This window comes from Lissotriton vulgaris, chromosome 7, assembly GCF_964263255.1.
Source record: "Lissotriton vulgaris chromosome 7, aLisVul1.2, whole genome shotgun sequence".
NCBI lineage: Eukaryota > Metazoa > Chordata > Amphibia > Caudata > Salamandridae > Lissotriton > Lissotriton vulgaris.
The window spans coordinates 699,452,193-699,479,396 of NC_141695.1; the positions used below are offsets into that span (position 1 = coordinate 699,452,193).

The 27,204-nt window shown below is 49.2% G+C and overlaps 1 protein-coding gene across 2 annotated transcripts in view; it reads left to right on the top strand.

The window, feature by feature from the left end:
• Window positions 1-7,667: 7,667 nt before the first annotated feature.
• The window catches only part of PSMD12 (proteasome 26S subunit, non-ATPase 12), a 274,307-nt gene continuing 254,770 nt past the window's right edge, over window positions 7,668-27,204 (top strand). Inside the window, exon 1 of one of the 2 annotated variants that reach the window (XM_086930933.1) lies at window positions 7,668-7,890. In XM_086930933.1, coding sequence (XP_086787059.1) covers window positions 7,783-7,890 — 108 coding nt within the window. In that variant the 5' untranslated portion in view covers window positions 7,668-7,782. The remainder of the gene's footprint in view (window positions 7,891-27,204) is intronic. The other variant, XM_086930934.1, reaches the window with a different exon arrangement.

Below are 27,204 nucleotides of genomic sequence, written 5' to 3' on the forward strand. Positions count from 1 at the left end.
ACGAGCAGTGACGATGTCAAAACTTTGTTGAAGAGACTTTGAGAAATTGGGATCCCGCATATACTTACAAACGGAATGACTGTAATGCTTGTATTGAAATCTGCAATAAAAATTGTTTTACAAAAAAAAAAGCAACCTGTTTATTTCAATTGCGACTCCCGCTTTTACTTCTGCACTCATTTTGTACTGTCTTGTTCTGGGGTAAACAGCATTTGTTTTTATTGCTATTTTAACTGGGTCTACATTTGCCATTAAGCCTACGTCTCTCCCAGTGAAATCCCACACTTCAGGTACCACCTTTAGCTGTAGTTCTTCAGGTAAGTCTTTAATGGACAGGAGTTTAATTTCTGTGTCTGGTTTTAGTAACATCAATTTGTACAGGCTATCTTCATCTGGGGTCTGAATTTCGACGCCATTTGGTGTGCAAAAGATGGTACAATTCATTTTGCACAACAAATCTCGTCCTAGCAGGTTTACAGGACTGGAGTCACAGACCACAAATCTGTGCATTTCCTTGAAATTCCCTATGGAAACTTCCATTGGTTCAGTTACTGGAGTACTGATTATTTGATTTGAAACACCCACTACTTGGATAGCTTCTCCCGAGAGGGGTAGGTTAGGAACATCCACGGTTCTCACAGTGGAACGGGTAGCACCAGTGTCCAACAGAAAGGTGACGTCTTTTCCCTCAACCTTTCCTTCGATGTATGGTCCTGTCTGGTCTACCGGTAAGGAGGCGCCAAGTACGCACTCCTTGTCCTCCCCCCTCAGGCCCCGTCAGTATTGATCATCACAAAGGAAGGAAACGTTTAACAAAAACTGTGAAGTTGCTGCATTCCTTTCATTCTCTCCTTCCCACACCTCGGCCCTTTCATTCTGCTGAGCCTGATTCTTATAATTTTGTCTAGGAGCGCGAGGCAACGGAGGCTGCTTTACATGTGGTTGGTTCTTCTGTGTCCCCTCTTTCTGCACCTGTGGATTTAAACCATTTACGGGGGCATTACCAGCCTGCAAATGTGGACACTCGTCTCTCCAATGCCCTATCTGACCGCACCCGTGACAGGGGAATTTTTTCATAGCCTCTTCCCGACTCATTTTTACCCGGGGTTTCCCTCCTCCCCCAGCAGTGGGATTTTGTGCATTATTATTATTCAATTTACTTAACTGTTTTTCTTGCTGTTCCGCCAATTTCACTTGTGCCCACATGACCTTCTCCTTAAGGGCTTTCTTTTTATTTTCTATCTCATCCTCGCAGTGCTTGGCATACGTGAGGACATCATCTATGGGCTTACCTTGCCAACTGATTTTATTATCTCGAATCCACTGGGATATTTCCGGTCTTAATCCTAACACGAATCGGTAACTGAAATGGGTCATATCCTTCATGTCCACATTATCGATTCCACTGTAAGTTTTGAACACCTGTAGTAACCTTTCATAAAAGGAGTGGACGGTTTCATCGCGCTCTTGGGTAGTTCTATCTATCCGGGTCCAATCAGTTTCCTTTGCGGGCACCTTTTTCTTCAGGTATTGTATGACTTGATCATACTTCCTCATTACTTCGGGTGAGGGAGCTCCGGTTTTGGAGTCTCTCTCATATTCATCATTGGGCCAATTAATTTCAATTTTGCATTCGGTCCACAAATCTACGGGCACCACAATGTCGAAAAACCCATCCAGGTCTTTCAGAAGACATTTCTGGACCTTTATGAAACGTTCGACCTGTCTGTACCAGTCGACTGGTTTCTCCCGCAGTTTTGGGAAGTCATTAGTAAATGACACAATATCTTGTCTGGACCAAGGGACATGGACATATTTTCCCCCAGGTACTTCTCTCATGGGACATAATTTTTCTGCTGGCCCTACTTCTTTTAGTACGTATTCTGAAGCCGTGGGTTTAACCCTACTATCTTCCTTTTTCTTTGCCCACCGGGTTTTCCATTTTTCTACATCCCCCCATTTCTGTAGGATTTTCAGTAATTCCTTTATTTGGGTTTGTTTTCCTGACACATTCATGTTTTCTAAGTCTTTGTCAGAAAAGTCTACTCTGTAAGATTTCTGAAGGACTTTGGAGCGACTAACATAAATTCCCATATCAGCGGCAGTGTCCATTAATTTCTCATGGAGCACTCTGGTGTTCCGGGTAAGGCTTTTGCTGATAAACAGCAATTCTTCCTCACTAAGGGTGTTCAATCTGTCCAATCCTACATTACCGGCCATAAGTTCCTCGATTTCTATCCTTAGTCTATAGATCTCTAAGGGTTTCGGTTGGGGTGTGTCTTTTGGGGTGTCTTTTTCTAATTCTTTGGTCCATCTATCCAATTCTTCTGGAGTTACTACAGTGGCACTCCTAACTCCTGAAGTGGTTTCAATCAGGACCTCTTTTGCCCTAGCTTGACTCCTTGCCCTTGGTACACTTGTTCCTGGTTCCCTTATGGGCAGATCCATTAGAGAGATTACAGACTCACATTCACTTTCCTGATCATCGACTATGAGTGGCTCTTTTCTTGGGGGAGGTAAAATAGGGGTTGGTACAATTGGGGTTATAATAGGAGTTCTTGGACTAGCCAGTCTATCCCCATAAAGAGGTATGGCAGGACCAATAGTTACTGGGATAGTCAGTGAATCCGGACTAGGATTTATCTGAGCTATGGTCTGAATTAAGTCAATTCGCTGTTTGTTCAGGGCTTCCTTTTCTCGCTCACGCAAAACCCTTTCTGAAGAATTGTCATGCATCACTTGTGGTACCAACGTAGGGTACATGTTTGGGGCTGTTGGAAGGACCAAACTTGGTCGGTCTTCTCCAAAAGGACGATAATTTGGGACTGCGGAACTAGGTCTGCAAAACCCGTCACTATCACTGGCTTTACTTTCCGTACCCGTTACATCTGTCTCACTGGCCCTCCTACATCTAGGATATTTAGAAAACGGGTTTTGTGAACTCAAAAATTCTGATTCCGCAACATAGGGAGGTGGGTTTTTCATCAATAAATCCTCTAGGTGCTCATCTTCTGAGTCCCCCATAGCCATGAGGTGTCGGCTTTTCTCCGCACACTTCCCTTTCCCCTCTTCGAGTACCCCAAACATTGGAAACAGTCCCTCAACCATCATATTCTGTCTCCACTGTTGCATCTTTTTCTCTTTAGTTTCTTTTTGGACCTTTGGATACCACTTACTCACTCCTTTATCCATACGGGGTCTGTCTCGTTCTAGAGCTTCGATTTCCCACTCCTCCAAGGCTTCATATTGAGTTAATCTAGGTCGGGATGCAATTCATTCATTCGGGTTCTTAGGTTAAACAGGATCCTACCATTAAAGGTACCATTAATGGGAAATGCTAAGACTCCATCGTCTTCCGTGTACCTCACCCAATTCTCCATCCATACACAGGTATGGTACCCTTTATCAAACATCATGAAGGAGGCGGGAGTATTTGGAGGTGGAATGATCACACCCTCCCTGGTTCGTATGGGCTTGTCTTTCTTGAAATAGTTTTTAATCTTTTCGGCAAATGACAATTTTCTCTTTCCTCCGTACATATTGTAAGGTCTACCTCTTAGCATCTGCTCCTTATAAAAACCTAGATTCTGAGGATTAGGCAAGAATTCAGGATACCACATACACCTTTCCAGACTAGCTTCTAACTCGGCTTGATTAATTTTGTTTACCTTTGTGCTTCCAATGCTAGCGCGACTTTTATTTCGCGACAACCAATCAACACAGTGATTACAAAAGCCCTTGTCCAATGGGTGCGCGGCCTTTCGCGAGACGTGGTCTCACGCTCCGGCACTCACCCCTCCCTTACAATTTCAGCTTCACTACACGCCCGCTGTCTTGACCAATACCAGCGCGGCACGGAGTGACGTCAGGGCAGCCTTCCGACTGACTCCCTCCTTCACAAGGTAACGGAAACTTTGAACTTTTCTTAAAGTGCAAGTGCTGATTTTAATTGACAATATATAACGTTCGCCGCTGTGTCCGAGTGTCCTAAAAAGAAAGAAAGTTTTTCTCCCGCTACAAGCAAACCACTTCAGTCTACTTTTCATTCACTTCGGATAGACTTCACTGCCTACCCTTTCACACGAGCAATATAGAACCCGTTACTCCTCCGACTTATCCACTTATTTCCGGGATATATACTAAGTCAGGCTTTCACCAGCGGACTACCTTGCTTACCATGCAAGCTTTGGAGACCTTATGACCCCTTCCTCCTGTGACCCTTACTAGGTGATATCACAATGGACGTTTTACACAATAGGACTCGAGGCTATCATTCATTCAAACACAAAAGATCCTAATTAGTGCTTCCAGTTCTACCTAACCATGCACTAATTTTTCCTCCTGACAAGCGACCTCTGCGGGAGATGGATTCTACTCACCACCCGCTATACAATTCCCCGGGGATTTCAGACAACATAAAAACACTTTACGGACAATTCTGTTAATATTACATATAGCAGCAATGCAAAGAAATCAAAATATATATAAAACCTTTTTCAAAAAAAAACTTTGCGCATTAATTGAACCAATGTAACCAATATAGCAGCATGGAAGTTTCAGCACCACATTTTATTTTCTCGGTTTATTTGTTAACTATCTTGTCTACCTATTTTAACTAGTCCTAACCATAGCTCTGCTACCAGAAAAATTACTGATAGAGCGCGCAGTTCACCCGGGTCACTATTTTACCAATTTCCACGCACTGGGCCCTGGCGTGCATAAGATGACTGAGTTTGCGTGAACCGGGTGATTCTTACACGCTACTATGAGTAATTCAGGGGGTGACTCTCTCACCACTTACTATACATGTACCTGACTTACCACAGGCACATTACTCCTGATGGATCAGGAGCTAGCAGTGAACAGGTGACAAGATTCCTATCAGGGCAGAAATACCTTACACATTCAGTACATTTAATAACACTAGGTGATACGTAATGACCACAGACACCTGATGGGGTTTAAAAAGTTTATACGAAGTTGGTTTAGAATGAATATGCCATGAATAACAGGCAGATACAAATCAGAACATCAATGATCAAGATCAAAACCAAAATGTAGCTATGGATTAAGGCAGGCACCATAGAGTACTAATGAATACTACAAGGTATGCGCATTTGGGAACATGCTAATCAGTACGAACTTTAAACTAAGGCAGAGTGAATGAAATAGGGCTAATATGGGTACTTTACATTTGTGTTCTAATTACTAACTCTAAGCTATCTACACTAAATTCACAGCAACCATACTAAAGGGAAAGGATAATGGAACAAGCTAAAATATGCAATCAGTTTTAATAATATCCTATAGGTAGGGGGAAAAGTGGAACATTACTAATAAACAATTTCATAAAAGTCACTTTCGAAAAGGTGATAGAAGAATATCACAGGCAAGAGTGCTTTATTAAGAAGAGGAAAAGTAAGAGTATAGTTAGACAGACACCCACTCATATATTTACCTAGGACAGAATGAGGACTAACCCTGGCCACGGGTCAGTTTGGGAATAGGCGGGGACAAGGACCCTCAAGGATTCGGAATGCCAGTAGGCGAGCAGGTACAGCTCAGGACAGTCAGAACAGGATACCCCTCAGGTTTTGGGTCAGGACTGGGCTCATCAAAGGGCACGACCAACACCTGCAGCTTCGGATGCAACGCCTGCGTTACTCCCCCTCTGCACGGAATCCGCCAGTAACCCCGATTGGGTTTTCGAATCTCCCAGCAAAGTGCTTCGCCAGCACATAAGACTATTTCCACCCCTTGGAGTTTGTGGAAAGTACGGACAGAGTGCTCCGCAGCGCTCTGTATCAATCACCTATAGAGTTCGTAGGGTCAGTGACAGGTCAGCTACTCGGACAAGTCGGACAATTTTTCTAAGCTAAACTAGACTAGTTATACTGTTCTGGGACCCCCAGACCACCCACAAATGTTGCAAGTGACAAGGTCCCAACTTATGATTGGTCAGGAGAGGTGGTTAGGTCATAGTCACCTCCTAAATTCTACGTTCCCATGTTTTAATATTCAAATGACAGTACCCACCCCTTAAATTCCTGTTCCCAGGCATACGTGTAGAAGAGGACAATAGAGCATACAGTAAAAAGAAACAAATTTAGCATTTCAGGTGAAATTCAGCTTCTCCTCTCTGGGTATGGGGCAGGTTCCCAGGAGCATCTCAGCTTCAGTAGCCAGCTGGCTGATTTCCACGGATGCGAGGCCCAGTCCTCTTGTCAGATGACCAGGTCCACATGGGCTTCTAAAATGGCGCAGCTCCCCAACTCCCAGGCCCCCAGATACGCGGTACATGAAAAGTAAGCGAAAACAAATTAGAAACACAGAAAAAATGAATACACTGTATACCATGAAAAGCTTCACTGCACCCCTTACTGTGTAATATCTATAGCATTGAGGGTTAATGCGGGAAAGACAGATATGCAAAAGCAGCATGAGCTAGCAGAGAGCATGGTTAAAGACAAGCGGCCATATTTAGCAATAATGCGCATGAGCGAAAACATCTCTCCAAATTGCGAGTGCGTCACATCACGTGGGTATGACCGACGCATGCGCAGACTGGATTTCTGCGAAGCGGCCATTCAGTAGTGCAAGCATCATTACAATTAATAAACATAGATGCGAGCTTCTCTCGGGCACCCGCGTGTATTGGAAAAGGTGAAAAATTAAGACGGACAGGATTGGCTAATGCTTATTAAAGGTTAGACGAGGTTCATGAATGAGAGCAAGTCGCTTTACGTGCGAATCCTTGCTCCATCAACAGCGCAAGTGCTGCCTAGGTGAGACCTAAAGACATGGAAATAGGTAATAAGGCCAACAGTCACTCTTCCCTCCACACATGTACTCACAACTTGATCTTTGCCTATATTCGAATATTGTTCTGTATGCTTCCAACCACTGAGGTAATGTTTATTAGATGTGTGGTTCCACTAGGAGTGTGATGTGTCTTTCTGGGTAGAAGATGCGGTGTATTAAGCTTGGACACATAACCGTTATTCCAAAAATCTACATTCTAACTACTTTTGGCTTCAGGCATTATGATCTCTACAGTTAGCATTTTTATTGAAAAGTGCTGATCAAACCTAACCATGAAACAGGTCACTTAGAAACTATTGTACTAATTGTAAAAACATATAATTTAAAGCTAAACCATGAGTGTTCGTTACCCGGGAACACGGTATAAAATGGGAACAAATGCATTACCTTGTACACAGAACACTCTTAAGACTATAGCTGCGCACCACCGTTTAGCGGAGAAATGATTCTCAATTAATAAAACTTGCAACTCCCTCCTACTTAAGATCACACGAGAACTGACTCGGTCAGTCGGCTCTGACAACAAACTCACCCAATGAATAAATAATCTCTCGAGCACACACTAGATCATATTTCAACCAGTCCAGGAAGAGCAAAGAGTCGAAGACCTTTGTTGACGCCGGTATATAACATGTAGGAGGCGTCATTACGCCAAAACGGGTCTAGGAGATGTACGCGACCCTATAACTGACCTAATAACTACAATGGTAGAACGCTGGGGCCGCGCCCCCTATTTAAAAGGGTGGCAAACGATTTACTATACCCAATATGGCTGCCATAGTTACTCTTATTGTATCAGGAGTCTAGTGTTTACATTATACTTTTGGGACGTGCTGCGTGCGTCTGACATCATTACGTGTCTAGGGTCGTCTGAAGCCGCTGTCTTCTCTTCATACCCGGTTGTGGTCAGTGACATTACTGTGTATTTTCGTGTTGTGTGGATTCGGGCTGGCTGTGGGTATGGCGGCGGAGGAGCCAGAGCGCGCTGATGGCAAGATTGTCAAGATGGAGGTTGATTACAGCAGCACGGTGGATCAGCGGCTGCCCGAGTGCGAGAAACTCGCTAAGGTGAGCTGAGTCATGTCTGGCACTGGTAGGCCACAATGGATCAGCAAAGGTTGGGCGAGTCCTATAGGAAATGTGGTAGAGACGCTCGTCGCAGTCATGGGGCAGACTGCACTTGAGTGAGAGAACGAATGCAGTTAAAGGAAGTTTGAGTAGAAAGTGTCTAGAGTACTCTCCATTGACACATTGCATTCTTGTGAATTCTTTTTAGAGATAGCCACACACTTAAAAAGCAATATTCTTCCTTAGACTTAAGGATAGTAAGCAAACTTGCTTCACCACGTTTTTTCCTTAATTAGATTAGTCTCATATATATTGGTTGTCAATGTTCTTTGCCCTCCAACAGGTGGTGTATCCAGTAACTAGGAAAGGAGAGTCTGGACACGGCGAGAAAAGTTTTTCTCACCTGGATGGGCTCTCTCGACTTGGTACAGAGTGTATTTGGCCTTTTGATGTAAAAGTCCCCAACCCCCGCTGTGCTGAGGATTTTACTTTGATATTTGGTCTCTTTTGGGTGCTGTGCAGGGCTTTAAGTGGTATGAAAAAACTGGGGGGGGGGTGTCTCTCTAAGGGGCGTGGCCAGTGTACTTAGGGGCGTGGCTTTAAAACATTTACGGCCAAAATCTGTGTTTAGCATAGTGTGCTGCCCTACTTGCATTTTTCTGTTTCTGTCATTGCATCTAGATATGTGATACAACAAGTAACCTCAAACCTACAACAAGTAAGGACTATTGGCTTTATAAATGGTTATTAGTTGCATAAGATAAATAAGCTGCAACTATGGCTTGTTACATGTAATATTGAAAAATCTTCCAATTAAAGCACTGGTGACCCAGCACAATGTTGTTGCTCTTGCGTTTTATTAAGAGAAGGGAAATCCAGAAAGAAATTGACTTTTTAAAGGATTTCCCTTCCCCCCACAACTCACCTCACATGAAGTCATGCCGTAACCTCTCCACTAGTGAGAAGTGAGCAGTGTGGGTAGCGCACATCGATGTGCCTGCTGTCTCGAATTGGGTCTCCATCGGGCTGTTTTACGACCTGGCACTTTTTTTCCGCACTACAGTGAACGCAAACTGCTGTCACTGCAGTCTGGAAAAAACAGACCATCTGTGCCAGGGCTCAAAACAGAGCCTGATAGAGACCCGTTTCGAGGTCCCCTGAAAAAAACTGCCGGTGCTCAGACCCCTTGAGACCCGGCCCACTTAAAGCCCTGGTGCTGTGGGTCTTACATGCACAAAGGTGGAGTAACATGTACGTCTTTAGTAATGGGCTCCATGTAGGGTGACCAACTGGCATGGGTGCAAAATCAGGACAGTGAGTCTAAAAATTCAGGACAAAGGGTTAAAATTCAGGACAAAAATACAGGACAGAAGGTCAGAATTCAGGACAAAAATTTGGGACAAAAGGTACATTTTACTGACACATCAGAGAAAGTCGCACAATATTACATAGGTAAACAGACAACCAACACAAGTACAAGTCAAAATAAGTTTATTTTAGATTAAGAGAACCTTGCACTTCATCTGTTGTGTGCCGGAGTGAAACTTAAATACCTGCGTTTGCATATTGGATGCACCTGAGTAACATTAGCCAAACTGAAACCTCCACCCCCCCCTGAGAGCTTGGCCCCTGGTGAGGTGACAGGAGCCCATAAACAAAAACAGTTGCCATGCCCTCTGCTCCGCAGGAGCAGTTGCCGCTGGTTGCATTTGAAAGAGGTGGGCGTAAAAGTTTGTGATGAGTGCCCGGTGGCGAGCTCAGCGAGCGAGCCTGAACGTCATTAGGAGAGGTGGTGGTGGTGTTTTTTTCCTGAGAAGTTTGCAAAATGAATTGGCAAATGGTGCCTTTACAAGAATATTTGAGAAAGCAAGAAGGTTAATAAAGAAATTGTGAAAGTGTAGGTAATACATCAATAAGGAGATTTGACATAGGGAACTGCTTATTCAGTATAACCACATAGCTGTTAGCTTGTCTGACATGGCTGCCGATCTCTCGCTGCTCTGGCTCCTCTCGAGCCGCAGCCTCTACCTTCCCTCCTGCCAGGCCCTACTGTTTTTGTGCTCTCCCTTATCTCCATCTAGTTCCTACACAGTCAACCCCTTGTGCTGCCTGTGTTCCCTCTGTTCCAGCACATTGTGTGCTTGAAGTCTCCTGTGCGATCATTTGACACCGTTACATTGCTCGTATGCTCCCTTTCCGCCTGATGCTCTGTCTGGGCCACCAGCCTCCTGTGCCTACACACAGGCATGCATCCACCTATCACGGCCATGGGCCCACCGTTCGCCTTCTCTCCAGGTCATATCCACCACCAACATCCATGCATTCACCTGTCCACCCACACCAAGTCTGTATGTATCAGTACAACAATACAACTGCTTCAAACGCCCCACAACACTGTAGACACCCACAGATTTGAACTGCCTACTCACCCTTCTTTACACAGCCATCAATACACACATTCATCCAGCTGTCATATAAATATGACTGTCTGGGCACTTTTATGTGTTGTTTGACTTAATGCATATCTAAATACATTTCTCTCTGCGTTTCTGAGTGTATATGTGCATCTTGGTATTGTCTAGTGCATATGGGGAGCTTAGATGTGTTTTTCTGTTCATGCACTTATACAACCATGTTACTGAAGAACATTCAAAACTTAAACCTAAACAAGCCGTACCTATTGGATTTGCCAGTGTTTATTGGCAGTGTGGCATAAGCAATAACCCCCCCCCTGTGATGTGTGGTGTTTGTAACAAAGCAACCAAACAACAATGCTGTTAAAAATAAAAAAAATTAAAAGAATACATTGATTTTAATAAAATGGTGAAGGAATGGTAAGTGACACAAATCACAGGGATAATGCTAAAATATACCTACCTACACAACACGCAAACGTGTTGCAGGTTACCAGTATGTTTTCCAGTAGATTCATGAGAAGAGTTGGATAGTGCTCCCTGCTGTTGGTACGGGAATTATTCCAAGTAGCACACACACTGGTTTAAGATGTCTCCTGTTCTGGCAGAGTGACAACCTTACATCTGAGGAAATCTCCCAGAAGTCATTGTAAGCAAAATCCAACGTTGCACAAGTCATCATTATCAAGACAGAGCTCTTCACAAGGTTGCCCTCTCCCAAGTACAAAGGAATTCCAGTGCCTTCTAGAACTAATCCCAACAGGGTACCCCACAGACAAAAAGCATGTGCAATGCAATAGGTTTCACATTTACGCAAATTTTAGCTATTCACACTGTAAATAACAATGCCTTTTCTTTTTGTTTTCGTTTTTAAAACATAAACGTAAGGCATTGTCATTTACCCTGCTAATAGCTTAAACTCTTGTAAATGAGAGACCTATTGCATTGCAAATGCTTGTTTTTCATACCTCTGCTCTTCCAGTCGTCCACTGAGCAGTAGTTCCACTACATCCTAACAATGCTAGGCGAGTAGGAGGCACAGCATAAACAGTAGTATATAAAGCTTCACTGGCCCCTGATTAACTGAAGCCATTAATGGAACCCCTTAACCTTAAAGATGAAAGTGGTATTGCAGCGTCAGCTGATAACACTCACTGCCTAGCAAATGCTGTCACTGGCCCATTATCACTCTGTGATAATTAGGCCGACATACAGAATGATAATGGGCCTTATAGCAGTCTGTGCCAGGTCGGGAGGGGCTGCTGGAGGCCACTGATCACAGCAGGAGCGCGAGCTGGCACCCCTGCTGTGACATTTACAAGACTCTCCGACTGCTTGCAGGGGGCAGCTGAAATTACGGACAAAAGGCATCCGTGAAAGAATCCTTCACGGACAACGGACAAGAAGCCCAAATTACGGGCAATCCGTGAAATTAACGGACGGTTGGTCACCCTAGCTCCATGCTGTTGTTGTGGGACTATTCAAAACCGCGTAAGGGGCTCACCTCGTATTGCTCATTGGGCACCTGTTTGTATGGAAAGCCTTATTTCACACCGAGGCTGGAGATGGTGAAATTTAGAAACTGGCAACAAAAGAGGATGTTATCGTTTGAGGGATCTGTGTAAGAAATACACACTTGAATCCTTTAAGACCGGTAGATGGGACTTTGGGCCCATGTACCTAGAGCTTAGCCACTGGATGTCACATCCTGTCATCCAGATGTGAGCAGTTGGGGAACTCGCCTCACTTGAACATTCTTGAAGTAATTTATCTCTAGGGAATTTCTAATTTATAGCAGTTGCTCAACTCGGTCGCCTCACCGGTTTCTCTTTTCATAGTCCATAGGAAAGGATTTTTGGGATTACATTTTATGTGAAACAGTGGGAAGAAAAGCAGATTAATAATCATTTTGGTAGACCTTTTCAAGGGAGGAAAATTTCTTCAGGAAATTACACTCCAAACATTTTTACGTAGATGGCACTTTACATTATTCACCTTGAACTTAATGGTATGTTGCACAACGGGAGTAGGCTGCAGAGGCAGTGCCGGTTGAGTGCCAACTTATTTGGAGTTTCCATGGACTTCAAGGCTGTGGGTGGAACTACTGACTGATATCTGTCAGATAACTGCATAGAACAAATATTGCCATAGACAATAGGTCTCGCTTTTGGGATCTTATAAGTATTTAGTTATGCAGCACAATATCCTTGGTGCAACAACATCAACTGTTGCATGGCTAAACATTTATAAGGTCTCAAAAGCGAGACCTATTGGCTATGCCAATGCTTGAATGCTTTGAACCTGATGATAAGTGTTAGGACAGAGCGGGAGGCAAGCACGCGAGCTTTGAACCTGGTGATAAGTGTTAAGACAGAGCGGGGGTCAGGGGGGTAAGCACGGTGAGCATGCTCTGCTCTAGGCTCGACCTAAAATGCAAGCAAATAACAGTGACAATAAAGCAACCAATGGTAATCATGGGGGGGGGGCTATAAGCCATCTGTAAGTTTGTAGTATGTTCACAAAACCTTTTGCCGACAAACATCTAAAAGGTGGCTGGTAGGATAGACCAAAAATGTTTATTCTTTCAGTCAAAGTCCCCATCTGTGATACATCCTAGTAGCTATTGTCTATAAAACTTTAGTCTTTTTACATTTTTTTTATATCCATAAAACAACCATATTTAAGTTAAAGACGGATGAACACAGGAGGAGGCCAACTTTGATTTCAATGAAGCAACCATATTCAAAGCAATGAAGAAACCATCATAAAGTAAACTCAATAGCCACCTTTACATCATCTAAGTGATCAACGTTGAGTCAACTGACCATTTTTAAGCCAGCAAAACGGCTATTTTTCATAAAAAACACCTCCACCTTTAAGCCATTTAACATCAACATGGAGTAGACGAAGAGATAATACTGATCCACAAAACAAACGTGCTAGGTCACAATCAATCAGTCATATTTTGGCGGTTGCAGAATGACGTGAAACCAAAACCCAGCCTTAAAGTGTCCCAACACTGATGATTATGGTTAGTTTAGGTAAAAATCTGGGCCACAAGTACCAGTGTACTCTGTGCAGAGGCTGTACCATTGCAAGGCTATGTGGCGGTAAACATACCTTCAGCACATTGAGCTGGCTGCCGTCGTCTCCCTCTCTTTCAAAAGACATTGCCTCTTCCTTCTATTCTTTCGGCTTATGTCGACCAGTCTCCTCACCCCCGCCTGCCACTTAGAGCTCTGTTTATTGGGAAGCGCCACGGACGACTACAATTCCCATCAGCACATAACACAGATGACTACACCTTCCAGCATGCCAATTACGACATGAGTCGGTGGTGTAAGAAACAAAAGAGGGACTAAAACGACACAATTAGCCCACTCCCCCCACTATTTGGAATGGGAAGATTCAATTGAAAGCACAGCTCATAAAACGTTTATTTCCAATAAAAAAAATATTAATTTTGCATGGTCTCTGAACAGTTAGCAAATTTCTAAAAATGTTCGTCATACTTTTTATACGTTTTCTATGTGTGATAAATAAAATAGCCTCTGCAGTAGTACATCTTACTTTTGAAACTTTATCTCGAACGTTTCTAAAGTTAACTCCTTTAAAGATTTTCTCTGGTTTTGGCGGCAGTAGTACTTATAAACTGAAATGAACTCTTTCTAAGATGGCAGCCATACCTTAGCTCGGGTCTCTGTGTACACTATACGTTTCTATGCAGATCCGTGTTGCAGGCATTGTGGCTATTGGTGACTATAACCCCAGCTCGGCCAACATTTGGTAGGAGGCCAAAACTCAGATTGGTGGCGGGATGTGCCCGGTTGGGTGGAGTGATTGGGAGAAGGTTCTCGCAGCCCGGGCGGCCGCTGGAAAAGAAAGTGAAAGGGTACCCGAGAAGGCATTGTTTATGGCAGCAGGAAGGGGCAGGACAGTGGTGATAACGGCTGCACAGTGGCACAAGGGGTTGTATAGTACCAGGACCAACAAGCATTGGCCGCTCGGCCGTAAAAGTAACGCTGCGCGGCCATGACGCGCTCTTTGCAAAGCACACGAGGTATGCGCGCGCAAGTTATTGGAGAGGCGGAGCGTGGCGTGTTTTTGCGCTTGACCGCAAGCTGGTGGCCTCTTTGGTAGCACTTCGAAAAGACTAAATGTCTCGCCAGGTTAGCGCATGCGCTGGCTCAGGCGAGACCTAAAAATGTTCTGAGGCAATTCTTTTAAAGCATGATGAGGGTGTTTATCTTCGCGCTTCTCTAGGAAAGTCTATCACTTTTACACTGATTGCATTTAAAAAGGGACAATGACCTGGTCCTGATGATAGATATGTGTTTTCTGCACCAATGTAGGCAGTGGCATTCCACGAGTTATGAGAAATTGGCTTATGGTGTCGTAGACTTGCAGAATAAATTCTGTAAAATTTTTCATCCACTGCTTACCTAGGTTAACGAGGACTACAGGTTCAGTAAAGAAATATAGAAAACAAAAAAATACTACAGAAGTGCATTGTCCAAATATGTGGAGTTTGTGGGCCATTTTAGCTGTTTGTATTTATGGGGCCTGATGGATGACGCAGATGAGGCCAAGCAGGGATTATACAGCAACTATTAAGCAGTCATAGCGAGTGGACATATTCAAGTGGTATGGGGTCAAATATAAAGACAATTCAGGGATATTTGTGCCAAAGCTGAGTGGGTTCAAAGAGATATTTTAGGGGTTATGGATGTACATTTTTAAATTTCTGTAAAAGCTATTGAACACTAAAGCTTTGTTTTTCAAACTGCAACAAAAAAAGCTAGAATTGAGTCCTCGCATCTACTGCATGTCCGATTTTAAGTAAGACGTATATGCCAGATTCACCTCATGTGTCCCCCTACAGCCCCTAATGGCGCATTCTCCAGCTTGTAGTGTATTCAAGTATTCACATTATAAGTGAGCTGCGGAGTGCTGAACTTTGAATGTTTGTTCACAGTGTTAGGTCACAGACTGTCACTCAAGATACTCCACATTTCTGAGAGAGAATCACGTTGTCCCCAACTGTCACATGGCCTATGAGGTCTGAGCTTTTAAAGTATTGTTTTTTTATTGACCTTTCCAAGACACAATGCTAACATCGGTTGAGCTTGCTTTATCACAACTTCAATTGCATGCTAAACCCTTGATGATAACCCCTTCCTCCACAGGCTCAGTCACAGTGAATGCATGGTCAAAATACATGTATTCCAGTAATCAAGAACAGTGGAGCAAAAAAATCCTCATTGATAACATATAGTAGACCTGCACATCAGAACTCGGGTAACTCTCCTCTTATTACCCCCCTCCAGCTTATTATCTCATCTCAACCATGATCTACGCTTGTAGCTTTTCAGGAGGAGTCTGTAGCTCTGAAAGCGTTGCCGCCCAGGCCTGCATGTCTCCCTCTAGTTTTTAGGTTTCGACCTGGCGATCTGCGCAAGCAGTTCGCGCAGGCGAAATCTAATGTTTACAATATTGGCTATAGGAACGTCCCCCGGCTCCCATTGGCTAGCTTCATAAATGGAGGCTAGCCATTGGGAGCCGGATCTGTCCGTCAAGGCCGGACCAGATTCGGGGGCGTTCCCGTGATTTTTTTTCCTCTCTGCCTCTGTGATGTCGTCATCGCGGCGGTGGGCGGAGTTTTTTTTTTTTTTTATTAGTTTGTTTTTCCCATTTCGCGGCCGACCGCCGCCGGAGGAAGTCCAGGTCCAGATGAGTGCTGGCCGTTCCCGCCCCCCCGCTGTCCGTGACCGACCATCTGTTTGAGTTTTAAGACCCTGCAATAGCCCGAACGGCCAAATTCTAAAGGCGAAACCTCCGTCCCCCCTCCCGCTGTCCGTGTGCCCGCCCCCCTCCCTCCCGCTGTTTTTCAATCATGCACACGCTGTGCACATCGGAGTTACAAGAGCATACACGTTGTGCACTTCGGAATACAGGTGCTCCTTTTCTGGGTCAGTCTGATGCGGAAAAGCAAGCGGCTAATCCCAGATATGATAACTGCCAGCGCTACTCTTTACCATAGGGCCCCATAACTGCAGTGCACTGCACGCCCTACACTACAGCTCAGATCTGCAGGGGCCATATCATGAACATGTGCGTGCTCGACACAAATTTTTAAGTGATTCCATTTAACAGGATTATTTAAAAGGCGTCCCTTCTTTTGAAAACATAATGACTTTCCAGGAAAATTTTGCGAGCTCAGGTTGTGTGTCTTGCATTTCGAGGTGCAGATTGTGCGTTGACCTGTAGTCTACAGGCGCAGAGCTTGGTCGCACCTGAGGCTGTATCTTGTAGGCGTTCCTTTGTGCCGGGCGCAGGTGTGCGACTGCACTTTCTAAAACTCGTAGATTTAAATCGGAACTTCTCCAAGATCGTGCTTGCGATGCAGACAGCACGACTTCAAAACTTTCATAATGCGGATTCCAAGCTGTGCAGTCAGTCTGGTGCAATAGAAAGTGAGGGGGGCGTGCAAACAAACATAATAGGACACCCCCGGCACGGCGAATATTCTAAACACACGATAAAACGGGTGTCCTTCTGGTCGCACGTTTTATCGTGTGTTTAGAATATTCGTTTGTGTTTTCATTATATTTTCGTTATATATTTTTATTTAGCCCTGAGGAGTCACAGCCACATGCTGTGATGAAACACGTGTAGGCTTAAGTGATTATACAGTGATTCCCGAGAAGTGGACACTGTTTACAAATAAAATCCTTTTGAAGAATTTTCCATTTGGTGCGATCGATCCTGAATGAATGAACACTTGATGAAGAAGATATTTGAAAAAATATAGTGTGCTCTGGTTCCCTGCCAAATCCTACTTGTAACTGCTATTTTAAGAAGTGGGTTCAGCCCTCTTGTTTGCACAGTATTTATTTGCGGCCAGCGTCTCATGTTCAGTTTCAGCCTGTAAAGAGACCAAGAGGCACCTGTAGAACAGTAGCAGCGATTTGACATGCCCCTCAAAAAGAGACCATGCCCATCCATTCCTCGCCCTCCCCATGTGTGAGCTCTGCTGCTTCTTCTAGTCAGACTCCTTTGCTGATTTGACTGTGCTAGAGAGAGTCTTCCAGAATTACTTTAAAGCCATTGGACGTGTTTGAGGTGGTGCGCCTGTGTTGAGCGACGGGTAGTGTACTGGTGTAGTTTCTTATTGACTTTCCAAGCGTCTCGCATTATAGAAAGCCACCACTGAAGAGATAGTGCTCAGTTTAATCATGTAAAGTGTTTAAAGTTGGGGGATAAAAAGCAACCTAAATGCATTGTGGGAGCCACTGAGCCACACACTAGGGTCTGAAGCACCCATAGCTGCAGGGAAACTCAAGAGAAGGAGACAGTGCACCCAATGAGAGCTCTGGGGGCCACACAACTTCTCCAGTGTGTGTGTGTGTGTGACTGCTCCAAGCTGTGTGTGTATGTGACTGCTCCAAGCTGTGTGTGTGTGTGTGCGTGTGACTGCTCCAGTGTGTGCGTGTGACTGCTCCAGTGTGTGCGTTTGACTGCTCCAGTGTGCTTGTGACTGCTCCAGTGTGTGCTTGTGACTGCTCCAGTGTGTGTGTGTGACTGCTCCAGTGTGTGTGTGTGTGTGTGTGTGACTGCTCCAGTGTGTGTGTGTGTGTGTGTGTGTGTGACTGCTCCAGTGTGTGTGTGTGACTGCTCCAGTGTGTGCGTGTGACTGCTCCAGTGTGTGCTTGTGACTGCTCCAGTGTGTGCGTGTGAGTGCTCCAATGTGGGCGTGTGAGTGCTCCAGTGTGTGTGTGTGTGTGTGTGACTGCTCCAGTGTGTGTGTGTGACTGTTCCAGTGTGTGTGTGTGACTGTTCCAGTGTGTGTGTGTGTGACTGCTCCAGTGTGTGTGTGTGTGACTGCTCCAGTGTGTGTGTGTGTGTGTGTGTGTGTGACTGCTCCAGTGTGTGTGTGTGTGTGTGACTGCTCCAGAGTGTATGTGTGTGACTGCTCCAGAGTGTATGTGTGTGTGACTGCTCCAGAGTGTATGTGTGTGTGACTGCTCCAGAGTGTGTGTGTGTGACTGCTCCAGAGTGTGTGTGTGTGACTGCTCCAGAGTGTGTGTGTGTGTGTGTGACTGCTCCAGTGTGTGTGTGTGTGTGTGACTGCTCCAGTGTGTGTGTGTGTGTGTGACTGCTCCAGTGTATGTGTGTGTGACTGCTCCAGTGTATGTGTGTGTGACTGCTCCAGTGTGTGTGTGTGTGACTGCTCCAGTGTGTGTGTGTTTGACTGCTCCAGAGTGTGTGTGTTTGACTGCTCCAGAGTGTGTGTGTGTGACTGCTCGAGTGTGTGTGTGTGACTGCTCCAGTGGGTGTGTGTGTGGGGCTCTGGGTGTGTGTGGGGCTCTGGGTGTGTGTGTGTGTGTGGGGCTCTGGGTGTGTGTGTGTGTGGGGCTCTGGGTGGGTGTGTGTGTGTGGGGCTCTGGGTGTGTGTGTGTGGGGGGCTCTGGGTGTGTGTGTGTGTGGGGCTCTGGGTGGGTGTGTGTGTGTGTGGGGCTCTGGGTGGGTGTGTGTGTGTGTGGGGCTCTGGGTGGGTGTGTGTGTGTGTGTGTGTGGGGCTCTGGGTGTGTGTGTGTGTGTGTGTGTGTGGGGCTCTGGGTGGGTGTGTGTGTGGGGCTCTGGGTGGGTGTGTGTGGGGCTCTGGGTGGGTGTGTGTGGGGCTCTGGGTGGGTGTGTGTGTGGGTGGGGCTCTGGGTGGGTGGGTGTGTGGGTGTGGCTCTGGGTGTGTGTGTGTGTGTGTGTGGGGCTCTGGGTGTGTGTGTGTGTGTGTGGGGCTCTGGGTGTGTGTGTGTGTGTGGGGCTCTGGGTGTGTGTGTGTGTGTGTGGGGCTCTGGGTGTGTGTGTGTGTGGGGCTCTGGGTGTGTGTGTGTGTGTGTGTGTGGGGCTCTGGGTGGGTGTGTGTGTGGGGGGCTCTGGGTGGGTGTGTGTGTGTGGGGGGCTCTGGGTGGGTGTGTGTGTGGGGGGGCTCTGGGTGGGTGTGTGGGGGGCTCTGGGTGTGTGTGTGGGGGGGGCTCTGGGTGTGTGTGTGGGGAGGGGCTCTGGGTGTGTGTGTGTGTGGGGGGCTCTGGGTGTGTGTGGGGGGCTCTGGGTGTGTGTGTGGGGGGCTCTGGGTGGGTGTGTGTGTGTGGGGGGCTCTGGGTGTGTGTGTGGGGCTCTGGGTGTGTGTGTGTGGGTGTGTGTGTGTGGGGCTCTGGGTGTGTGTGTGTGTGGGGCTCTGGGTGTGTGTGTGTGGGGCTCTGGGTGTGTGTGTGTGTGGGGCTCTGGGTGTGTGGGGCTCTGGGTGTGTGGGGCTCTGGGTGTGTGGGGCTCTGGGTGTGTGGGGCTCTGGGTGTGTGTGTGTGTGGGGCTCTGGGTGTGTGTGTGTGGGGCTCTGGGTGTGTGTGTGTGGGGCTCTGGGTGTGTGTGTGTGGGGCTCTGGGTGTGTGTGTGTGGGGCTCTGGGTGTGTGTGTGTGGGGCTCTGGGTGGGTGTGTGTGTGGGGGGCTCTGGGTGGGTGTGTGTGTGTGGGGGGCTCTGGGTGGGTGTGTGTGTGTGTGGGGCTCTGGGTGGGTGTGTGTGTGTGTGGGGCTCTGTGTGTGTGTGTGTGTGTGGGGCTCTGGGTGTGTGTGTGTGGGGGGCTCTGGGTGTGTGTGTGTGTGGGGGGCTCTGGGTGTGTGTGTGTGTGGGGGGCTCTGGGTGTGTGTGTGTGGGGGGCTCTGGGTGTGTGTGTGTGTGGGGCTCTGGGTGTGTGTGTGTGTGGGGCTCTGGGTGTGTGTGTGTGTGGGGGGGCTCTGTGTGTGTGTGTGTGTGGGGGGACTCTCTGTGTGTGTGTGTGTGTGGGGGGACTCTGGGTGTGTGTGTGTGTGTGTGGGGGGGCTCTGTGTGTGTGTGGGGGGGGCTCTGGGGGTGTGTGTGGGGGGGGGGCTCTGTGTGTGTGGGGGGCTCTGGGTGTGTGTGTGTGGGGGGCTCTGGGTGTGTGTGTGTGGGGGGCTCTGGGTGTGTGTGTGATTGTGGGTGTGTGTGTGTGTGGGGGGGCTCTGGGTGTGTGTGTGGGGGGGCTCTGGGTGTGTGTGTGTGGGGGGCTCTGGGTGTGTGTGTGTGTGGGGAGGGGCTCTGGGTGTGTGTGTGTGTGGGGGGCTCTGGGTGTGTGTGGGGGGCTCTGGGTGTGTGTGGGGGGCTCTGGGTGTGTGTGTGTGGGGGGCTCTGGGTGTGTGTGTGTGGGGGGGCTCTGGGTGTGTGTGTGTGGGGGGGCTCTGGGTGTGTGTGTGTGGGGGGGCTCTGGGTGTTTGTGGGGGGCTCTGGGTGTGTGTGGGGGGCTCTGGGTGTGTGTGGGGGGCTCTGGGTGTGTGTGGGGGGGGGCTCTGGGTGTGTGTGGGGGGGGGCTCTGGGTGTGTGTGTGTGGGTGGGGGGCTCTGGGTGGGTGTGTGTGGGGGGCTCTGTGTGTGTGTGTGTGGGGGGGGGCTCTGTGTGTGTGTGTGGGGGGGGGGCTCTGGGTGTGTGTGTGGGGGGGGCTCTGGGTGTGTGTGTGGGGGGCTCTGGGTGTGTGTGGGGGGCTCTGTGTGTGTGTGGGGGGGGCTCTGGGTGTGTGTGTGTGTGGGGGGCTCTGGGTGTGTGTGTGTGTGGCTCTGGGTGTGTGTGGGGGGCTCTGGGTGTGTGTGTGTGGGGGGGGGGCTCTGGGTGTGTGTGTGGGGGGGCTCTGGGTGTGTGTGTGTGTGTGTGGGGGGCTCTGGGTGTGTGTGGGGGGCTCTGGGTGGGTGTGTGTGTGGGGCTCTGGGGGTGTGTGTGTGTGTGTGTGGGGCTCTGGGTGGGTGTGTGTGTGTGGGGCTCTGGGTGGGCGTGTGTGTGTGGGGCTCGGTGTGTGGGGCTCTGGGTGTGTGGGGCTCTGGGTGTGTGGGGCTCTGGGTGTGTGGGGCTCTGGGTGTGTGGGGCTTTGGGTGTGTGTGTGTGTGGGGCTCTGGGTGTGTGTGTGGGGCTCTGGGTGTGTGTGGGGGGCTCTGGGTGTGTGTGTGTGGGGGGCTCTGGGTGTGTGTGTGTGTGTGGGGCTCTGGGTGTGTGTGTGTGTGTGGGGGGCTCTGGGTGGGTGTGTGTGTGGGGGGGGCTCTGGGTGGGTGTGTGTGTGGGGGGGGCTCTGGGTGGGTGTGTGTGTGTGGGGGGCTCTGGGTGGGTGTGTGTGTGTGGGGGGCTCTGGGTGTGTGTGTGTGTGGGGCTCTGGGTGTGTGTGTGTGTGGGGCTCTGGGTGTGTGTGTGTGGGTGTGTGTGTGTGGGGCTCTGGGTGTGTGTGTGTGGGGCTCTGGGTGTGTGTGTGTGTGGGGCTCTGGGTGTGTGTGTGTGTGGGGCTCTGGGTGTGTGTGTGTGGGGCTCTGGGTGTGTGTGTGTGTGGGGCTCTGGGTGTGTGTGTGTGTGGGGCTCTGTGTGTGTGTGTGGGGGGCTCTGGGTGTGTGTGTGTGGGGGGGCTTTGGGTGTGTGTGTGTGGGGGGCTCTGGGTGTGTGTGTGTGTGTGTGGGGGGCTCTGGGTGTGTGTGTGTGTGGAGCTCTGGGTGTGTGTGTGTGTGTGGGGCTCTGGGTGTGTGTGTGTGTGTGGGGCTCTGGGTGTGTGTGTGTGTGTGGGGCTCTGGGTGTGTGTGTGTGGGGCTCTGGGTGTGTGTGTGTGTGGGGCTCTGGGTGTGTGTGTGTGGGGGGCTCTGGGTGTGTGTGTGTGGGGGGCTCTGGGTGTGTGTGTGTGTGGGGGGGCGCTGGGTGTGTGTGTGTGTGGGGGGGCTCTGGGTGGGTGTGTGTGTGGGGGGCTCTGGGTGGGGGTGTGTGGGGGGCTCTGGGTGGGTGTGTGTGGGGGGCTCTGGGTGGGTGTGTGTGTGGGGCTCTGTGGGTGTGTGTGTGGGGCTCTGGGTGTGTGTGTGTGTGGGGCTCTGGGTGTGTGTGTGGGGCTCTGGGTGTGTGTGTGTGGGGCTCTGGGTGTGTGTGTGTGGGGCTCTGGGGGTGTGTGTGTGTGGGGCTCTGGGTGGGTGTGTGATTGGGGCTCTGGGTGGGTGTGTGATTGGGGCTCTGGGTGGGTGTGTGATTGGGGCTCTGGGTGGGTGTGTGATTGGGGCTCTGGGTGGGTGTGTGATTGGGGCTCTGGGTGTGTGTGTGTGGGGCTCTGGGTATGTGTTTGTGTGTGTGGCTCTGGGTATGTGTGTGTGTGTGTGGCTCTGGGTATGTGTGTGTGTGTGGGGCTCTGGGTGTGTGTGTGGGGCTCTGGGTGGGTGTGTGATTGGGGCTCTGGGTGGGTGTGTGATTGGGGCTCTGGGTGTGTGTGTGTGGGGCTCTGGGTGTGTTTGTGTGTGTGGCTCTGGGTATGTGTGTGTGTGTGTGGCTCTGGGTATGTGTATGTGTGTGTGGGGCTCTGGGTATGTGTGTGTGTGTGTGGGGCTCTGGGTGTGTGTGTGGGGGGGGGCTCTGGGTGTGTGTGTGTGGGGGGGGGCTCTGGGTGTGTGTGTGGGGGGGGGGCTCTGGGTGTGTGTGTGGGGGGGGCTCTGGGTGTGTGTGTGTGTGTGGGGGGGGCTCTGGGTGTGTGTGTGGGGGGGGCTCTGTGTGTGTGTGTATGGGGGGGGCTCTGGGTGTGTGTGTGTGTGGGGGGCTCTGGGTGTGTGTGTGTGGGGGGGGCTCTGGGTGTGTGTGTGTGGGGGGGGCTCTGGGTGTGTGTGTGTGGGGGGGCTCTGGGTGTGTGTGTGTGTGGGGGGGGCTCTGGGTGTGTGTGTGTGGGGGCTCTGGGTGTGTGTGGGGGGGGCTCTGGGTGTGTGTGTGTGGGGGGGGGCTCTGGGGGTGTAAGTGTGTGGGGGGGGGCTCTGGGTGGGTGTGTGTGGCTGGCTCTGGGTGTGTGTATGTGGTAGTAATTTCTGTCTGCTGAGCTCGTCCGTAGGGTACAATAGGTTCACATTTGCGAGAGATTAAGCTATTGGCAATTTAAATGACAATGCCATTTATTTATCTGTTTTCAAAACCAACACATAAATACAAATTTTGTCATTTACAATGCCAATAGCTCTAAGTTTTCCAAAGGCGAAACCGTTGCATTGTAAATGCTTGTTCATCTATGTGCCTTTCTCATATGGCACCCTAGGCATTTTTCCATTGATCCATATCTTTCAGCCAGTCTTTCAGAGTGCTCCGAGTTGTAGAAAGTTAGGTTTGGGCGAAATTTAAATTACACCTGAGGTTTACGCCATTGCACCACTTTGTGTAATTACGTACCACTCTCTGTAAAAATGGACAGCAAGACATGCCGTCCAATACATAAAACAAAAACGTAAGCAGCGTCTGTTCATGTTGCTTAGTTTAAATGCATCGATGCATCACAAATTGACACGAGGACACGTTTTGCGCAAAAAAATAGAGCAAAATAACAGTTTTGCATTTTGTGTAATTGCACAGTACTTTGCATAAGCATAATTACACAGAAGCAAACGACGCAAATTTTGCATACTCATAATAAAAAGTGCACCCAGCTGCTGAATCATTACATATGATGGCATCTTGAAATCGGTCTTTCTTTCAGTTTGGGTAGTGGGACCCATTTGCCTTAGCTGTGTCCTGGCTACCATGCACTTAGCCAGCAGCAATAGTAAAGCAACAATTTTCATAGATGAAGCTGGGATTTTAGCTACGTATCCCAACACTGCAATCAATGTTGATAGTTCCAAAGACGTGTCAGTGACTTTCTATGGAACAAAAGGGTTCTCCAAAGTTACTAATTTACATACCGGGACAAGGAAAAAAACAAGTACTAGAACAAAAACTCACCTCCAAAATCCGCTCTAAAGTAGAGTACATATATAGGCCGCACAAACACGTATATCAATTACAAGTGAACGAATTTCAAAATATTACTTATTTTTATAATGAATGTTGGACTTGGACCTTCTGGCAGGTTCACCCCTGAACTTTTTGCCTAGTGATTTCTGGTCTTTGCGCACTTTGACACTGTGGCGCAGTGTAAAGTGCGTGCTCTCCCTGAGTGCGTGTGTGAGATTGGCCTGCTCTCCCATAGGAATGCATGGGGAATGTCTGTGTCCCTGGTAGTTCCTGATGCGTGAGGCGTGCATGGTCAAGTTTAGTATGTGCGAACTCGTGAGAGTGAATGCTGCGCAATGGTATGTGCGGCGTGTATGTGTCTTGTGCGGAAGCGCCACTTCTAGACATGGCTGAGTATGTACTGTGAAGGGGCTGGCGTGTGATTGGCTGGAGCTGGCTGGGATGCCAGGCTCCAGGAGTCTGTGTGGGTCTGCCCCGGTGGTGAATGGAGAGATTAGCATGCTGATGTGAGGGAGGGGCTGCGCCTGTGTCCTGAATGAGGCTGGGTTTCCCCCACACAATGCTGGCTCCGCCCCCTGTGGTGCGTCTAATGACCCAAGCCCTGCCAGTGAATAGAGAGGGTGGTTGAGCCCATCAACAGTGCTCACAGACCAGCTGCGACTGGTTCTGCCCCCACCCTGCACCTACAGACAAAAGAAAAGGTGTATAAAAGAGGGGCTGTGACCCCATGAAAATGTTCTTGTTTACTGCTTGAATCTGCCAGGGGCCTGCTGCTGCTTGGGCTCAGGGGAAGGCTTGCCTCCCTGAGCCCTGCCCAGCCACTGGACTGCTGAGATGCTGGATTGCCAAAGGACTATGTTGCTTCCTGTGCCTTCCTAGAGCCTGGGAGCGCTGTATTTCTTTCCTAGCGCTAAGGAGCGCTTTAATTGCCTTATAGCGCATGGGAGCGCGTTATTCTGCCTCTAGCGCTTGAAATCGCTGTGTTGTTCCCTAGCGCTCGGTGCGCTTTATTTTGAATTTTGCTCGTATTTTTATCATGTTTTGATTTAGGGGTGCCACCCCCTTTGTCTGCCCCATTGGCGAGTGCCTACCTCGCTGCGACGTTTGTTCTGCCTATCGAGGGTGCCCACCCCTCATTTGCCGACCTGGAAATCACCGCCGCGGCCCCTCCATGGCCGAAACCGGAAGTCAGGCGGGCCGGGGGCGGGACTGCGGGACACCACGTGATGTCATTTCCCGGGCCGCGCTCTGATTGGCTGCCGGCCCGGGATTTCCTTGTGACGTCACTCCCCGGGCCGCGCTGGGATTGGCTGCTGGCCCGAGGAGATTCCGAGAAGAGGAGAAGTGAAGTTTTCCTGCGGCCCGGGGCTCCCGTGAGCTGGGGAGTGCCCCAGGGCCGCCAACCAAGCCAAGCGCGAGCCGATGAAGGCCCGGTCCCGAGATGGTGGACCGGGGGAACAGCGAAGCGGGCGCATGAGGAAGGCGGGGCTCCCATGAGGAGAGAGAGCCCCGCCGAGCGCTACCGCCGCAGAGAGAAGACGTCCCTGTGAGGACAGACCGGTGAGTGGGGGCCGGGTGCGCTAAAGAGAGGGGGGCGTCGGGGCACATTGCCGGTGCCCGCCCCCTCCCTTCCACGGAGTTACTTGTTTCTAGGGCCCCGAGAGGCTCTTGGTTGGGCTCACGTCAAGTCCCCAGAGAGGGGGACTCCAACAGCGGGGCATACCTAGAGCCCGAGAGGCTCGTGGCACCATTTCTTTGAAGTAAGAGCCTAGGAGAGGCTCAGGGGCCATTTGATTGTTTCACGAGCCCAGAGAGGCTCAAGGGGGCGTTTATTCATTTCGAGTCCCCAGAGGGCGGACTCCAACGTTGGTGCCACAATTGTTTAGAGCCCTGAGAGGCTCCAACGTTGTCCCCACCAGCCTTGCTCCACAGTTGCCCAGCACTTTGTGGGCAACTGCCACGTTTAGGACCCTGACTTTGGACACAGGGCGCCCTAGCCCTAGAGAGGCCAATTGGCCCAGGGACTGCCACAGGTGGTGGCTAATGTGATTTTTGCTTTATTGTGTTGTCCTGCACCGCTGAATGTGTTGTTGATGCATCATGTGCCTTGCTCCTTACACCTCTGAACGTGTGTTGATGCGTCATGTGTTCCTTACACCGCTGAATGTGTTGTTGATACATCATGTGTTTTGTCCCCTAAATGTATGTTGATATTTAGTTGGTTGTTCTTGCTAGTACAGGTGGTGCTAGTAAGGTCCTGGTGCCCTGCGTGACCTGTTCCTAGGGTGGTTAGGATTGCGTAGGGGGTCCTTACCTGATTACCAGTAGTTACTTGTTTTGCTACAGTGATTTTCTGTTATGGGCTAAGTGATATTCCAAGGGCTTGATACTGAGCTCGCCCCCTGACCAGAGTCCCAGGACCAGTGGACTCTATTGTGCCTGCCCTGACAAATTGCTGGGACTTGTCTGATCTCTCTTGGGCCCCTGGGGCCTCGCTGAAATGTGCCTCGCTCATTCCCCTCGGCAGCTCGTGCACGGCAGCCCGTCCAAGCCTCGAGCAGCACCGCTCTCCCCTGAGCTGCGCCGCTTCGCTGGGTCGCCTGCATCCTGCCTTCCCCTCCTCTTCTGAGCCGCACACATTGGTCGCCCCAGAGAAACGCTTGTACTTTGCCGGTGGCCCGCTCAAGCCTCGAGCCGCACCACTCTCCCCTGAGTCGTGCCGCTTTGCTGGGCCGCCCGCTCAAGTTTACTGAGGAGGTCACTCGCATTATCCCTGCAACCAGGTCGGGAGGTACTGTCCGTAGGCTCTATGTTATAAGTTCTAGGCCTACAAGTGTTGTATCCTAAGTTCTAAAAGTGCTGATTCCTGACAGTGGTCCAAGTGGCCCTGTCTTGTACATATTCCCTGTAAATTCTGCCCGTGCCTCTGGCACATTGTAAAGTGTGTGTTTTATCTAATGTGTTTTGGTGTAATACAAAGGCTATTTTTATATTTAACCTTGTGTGGAGTTTCCTTTGTGGTGGGCCTTGGGTGTTGTTGCTGGGGTGCGTGCGCAAATACTTAACTCATATCGCCTCCAAGTTTAGCCTTGCTGCTCGCGCCCGTTACCTAG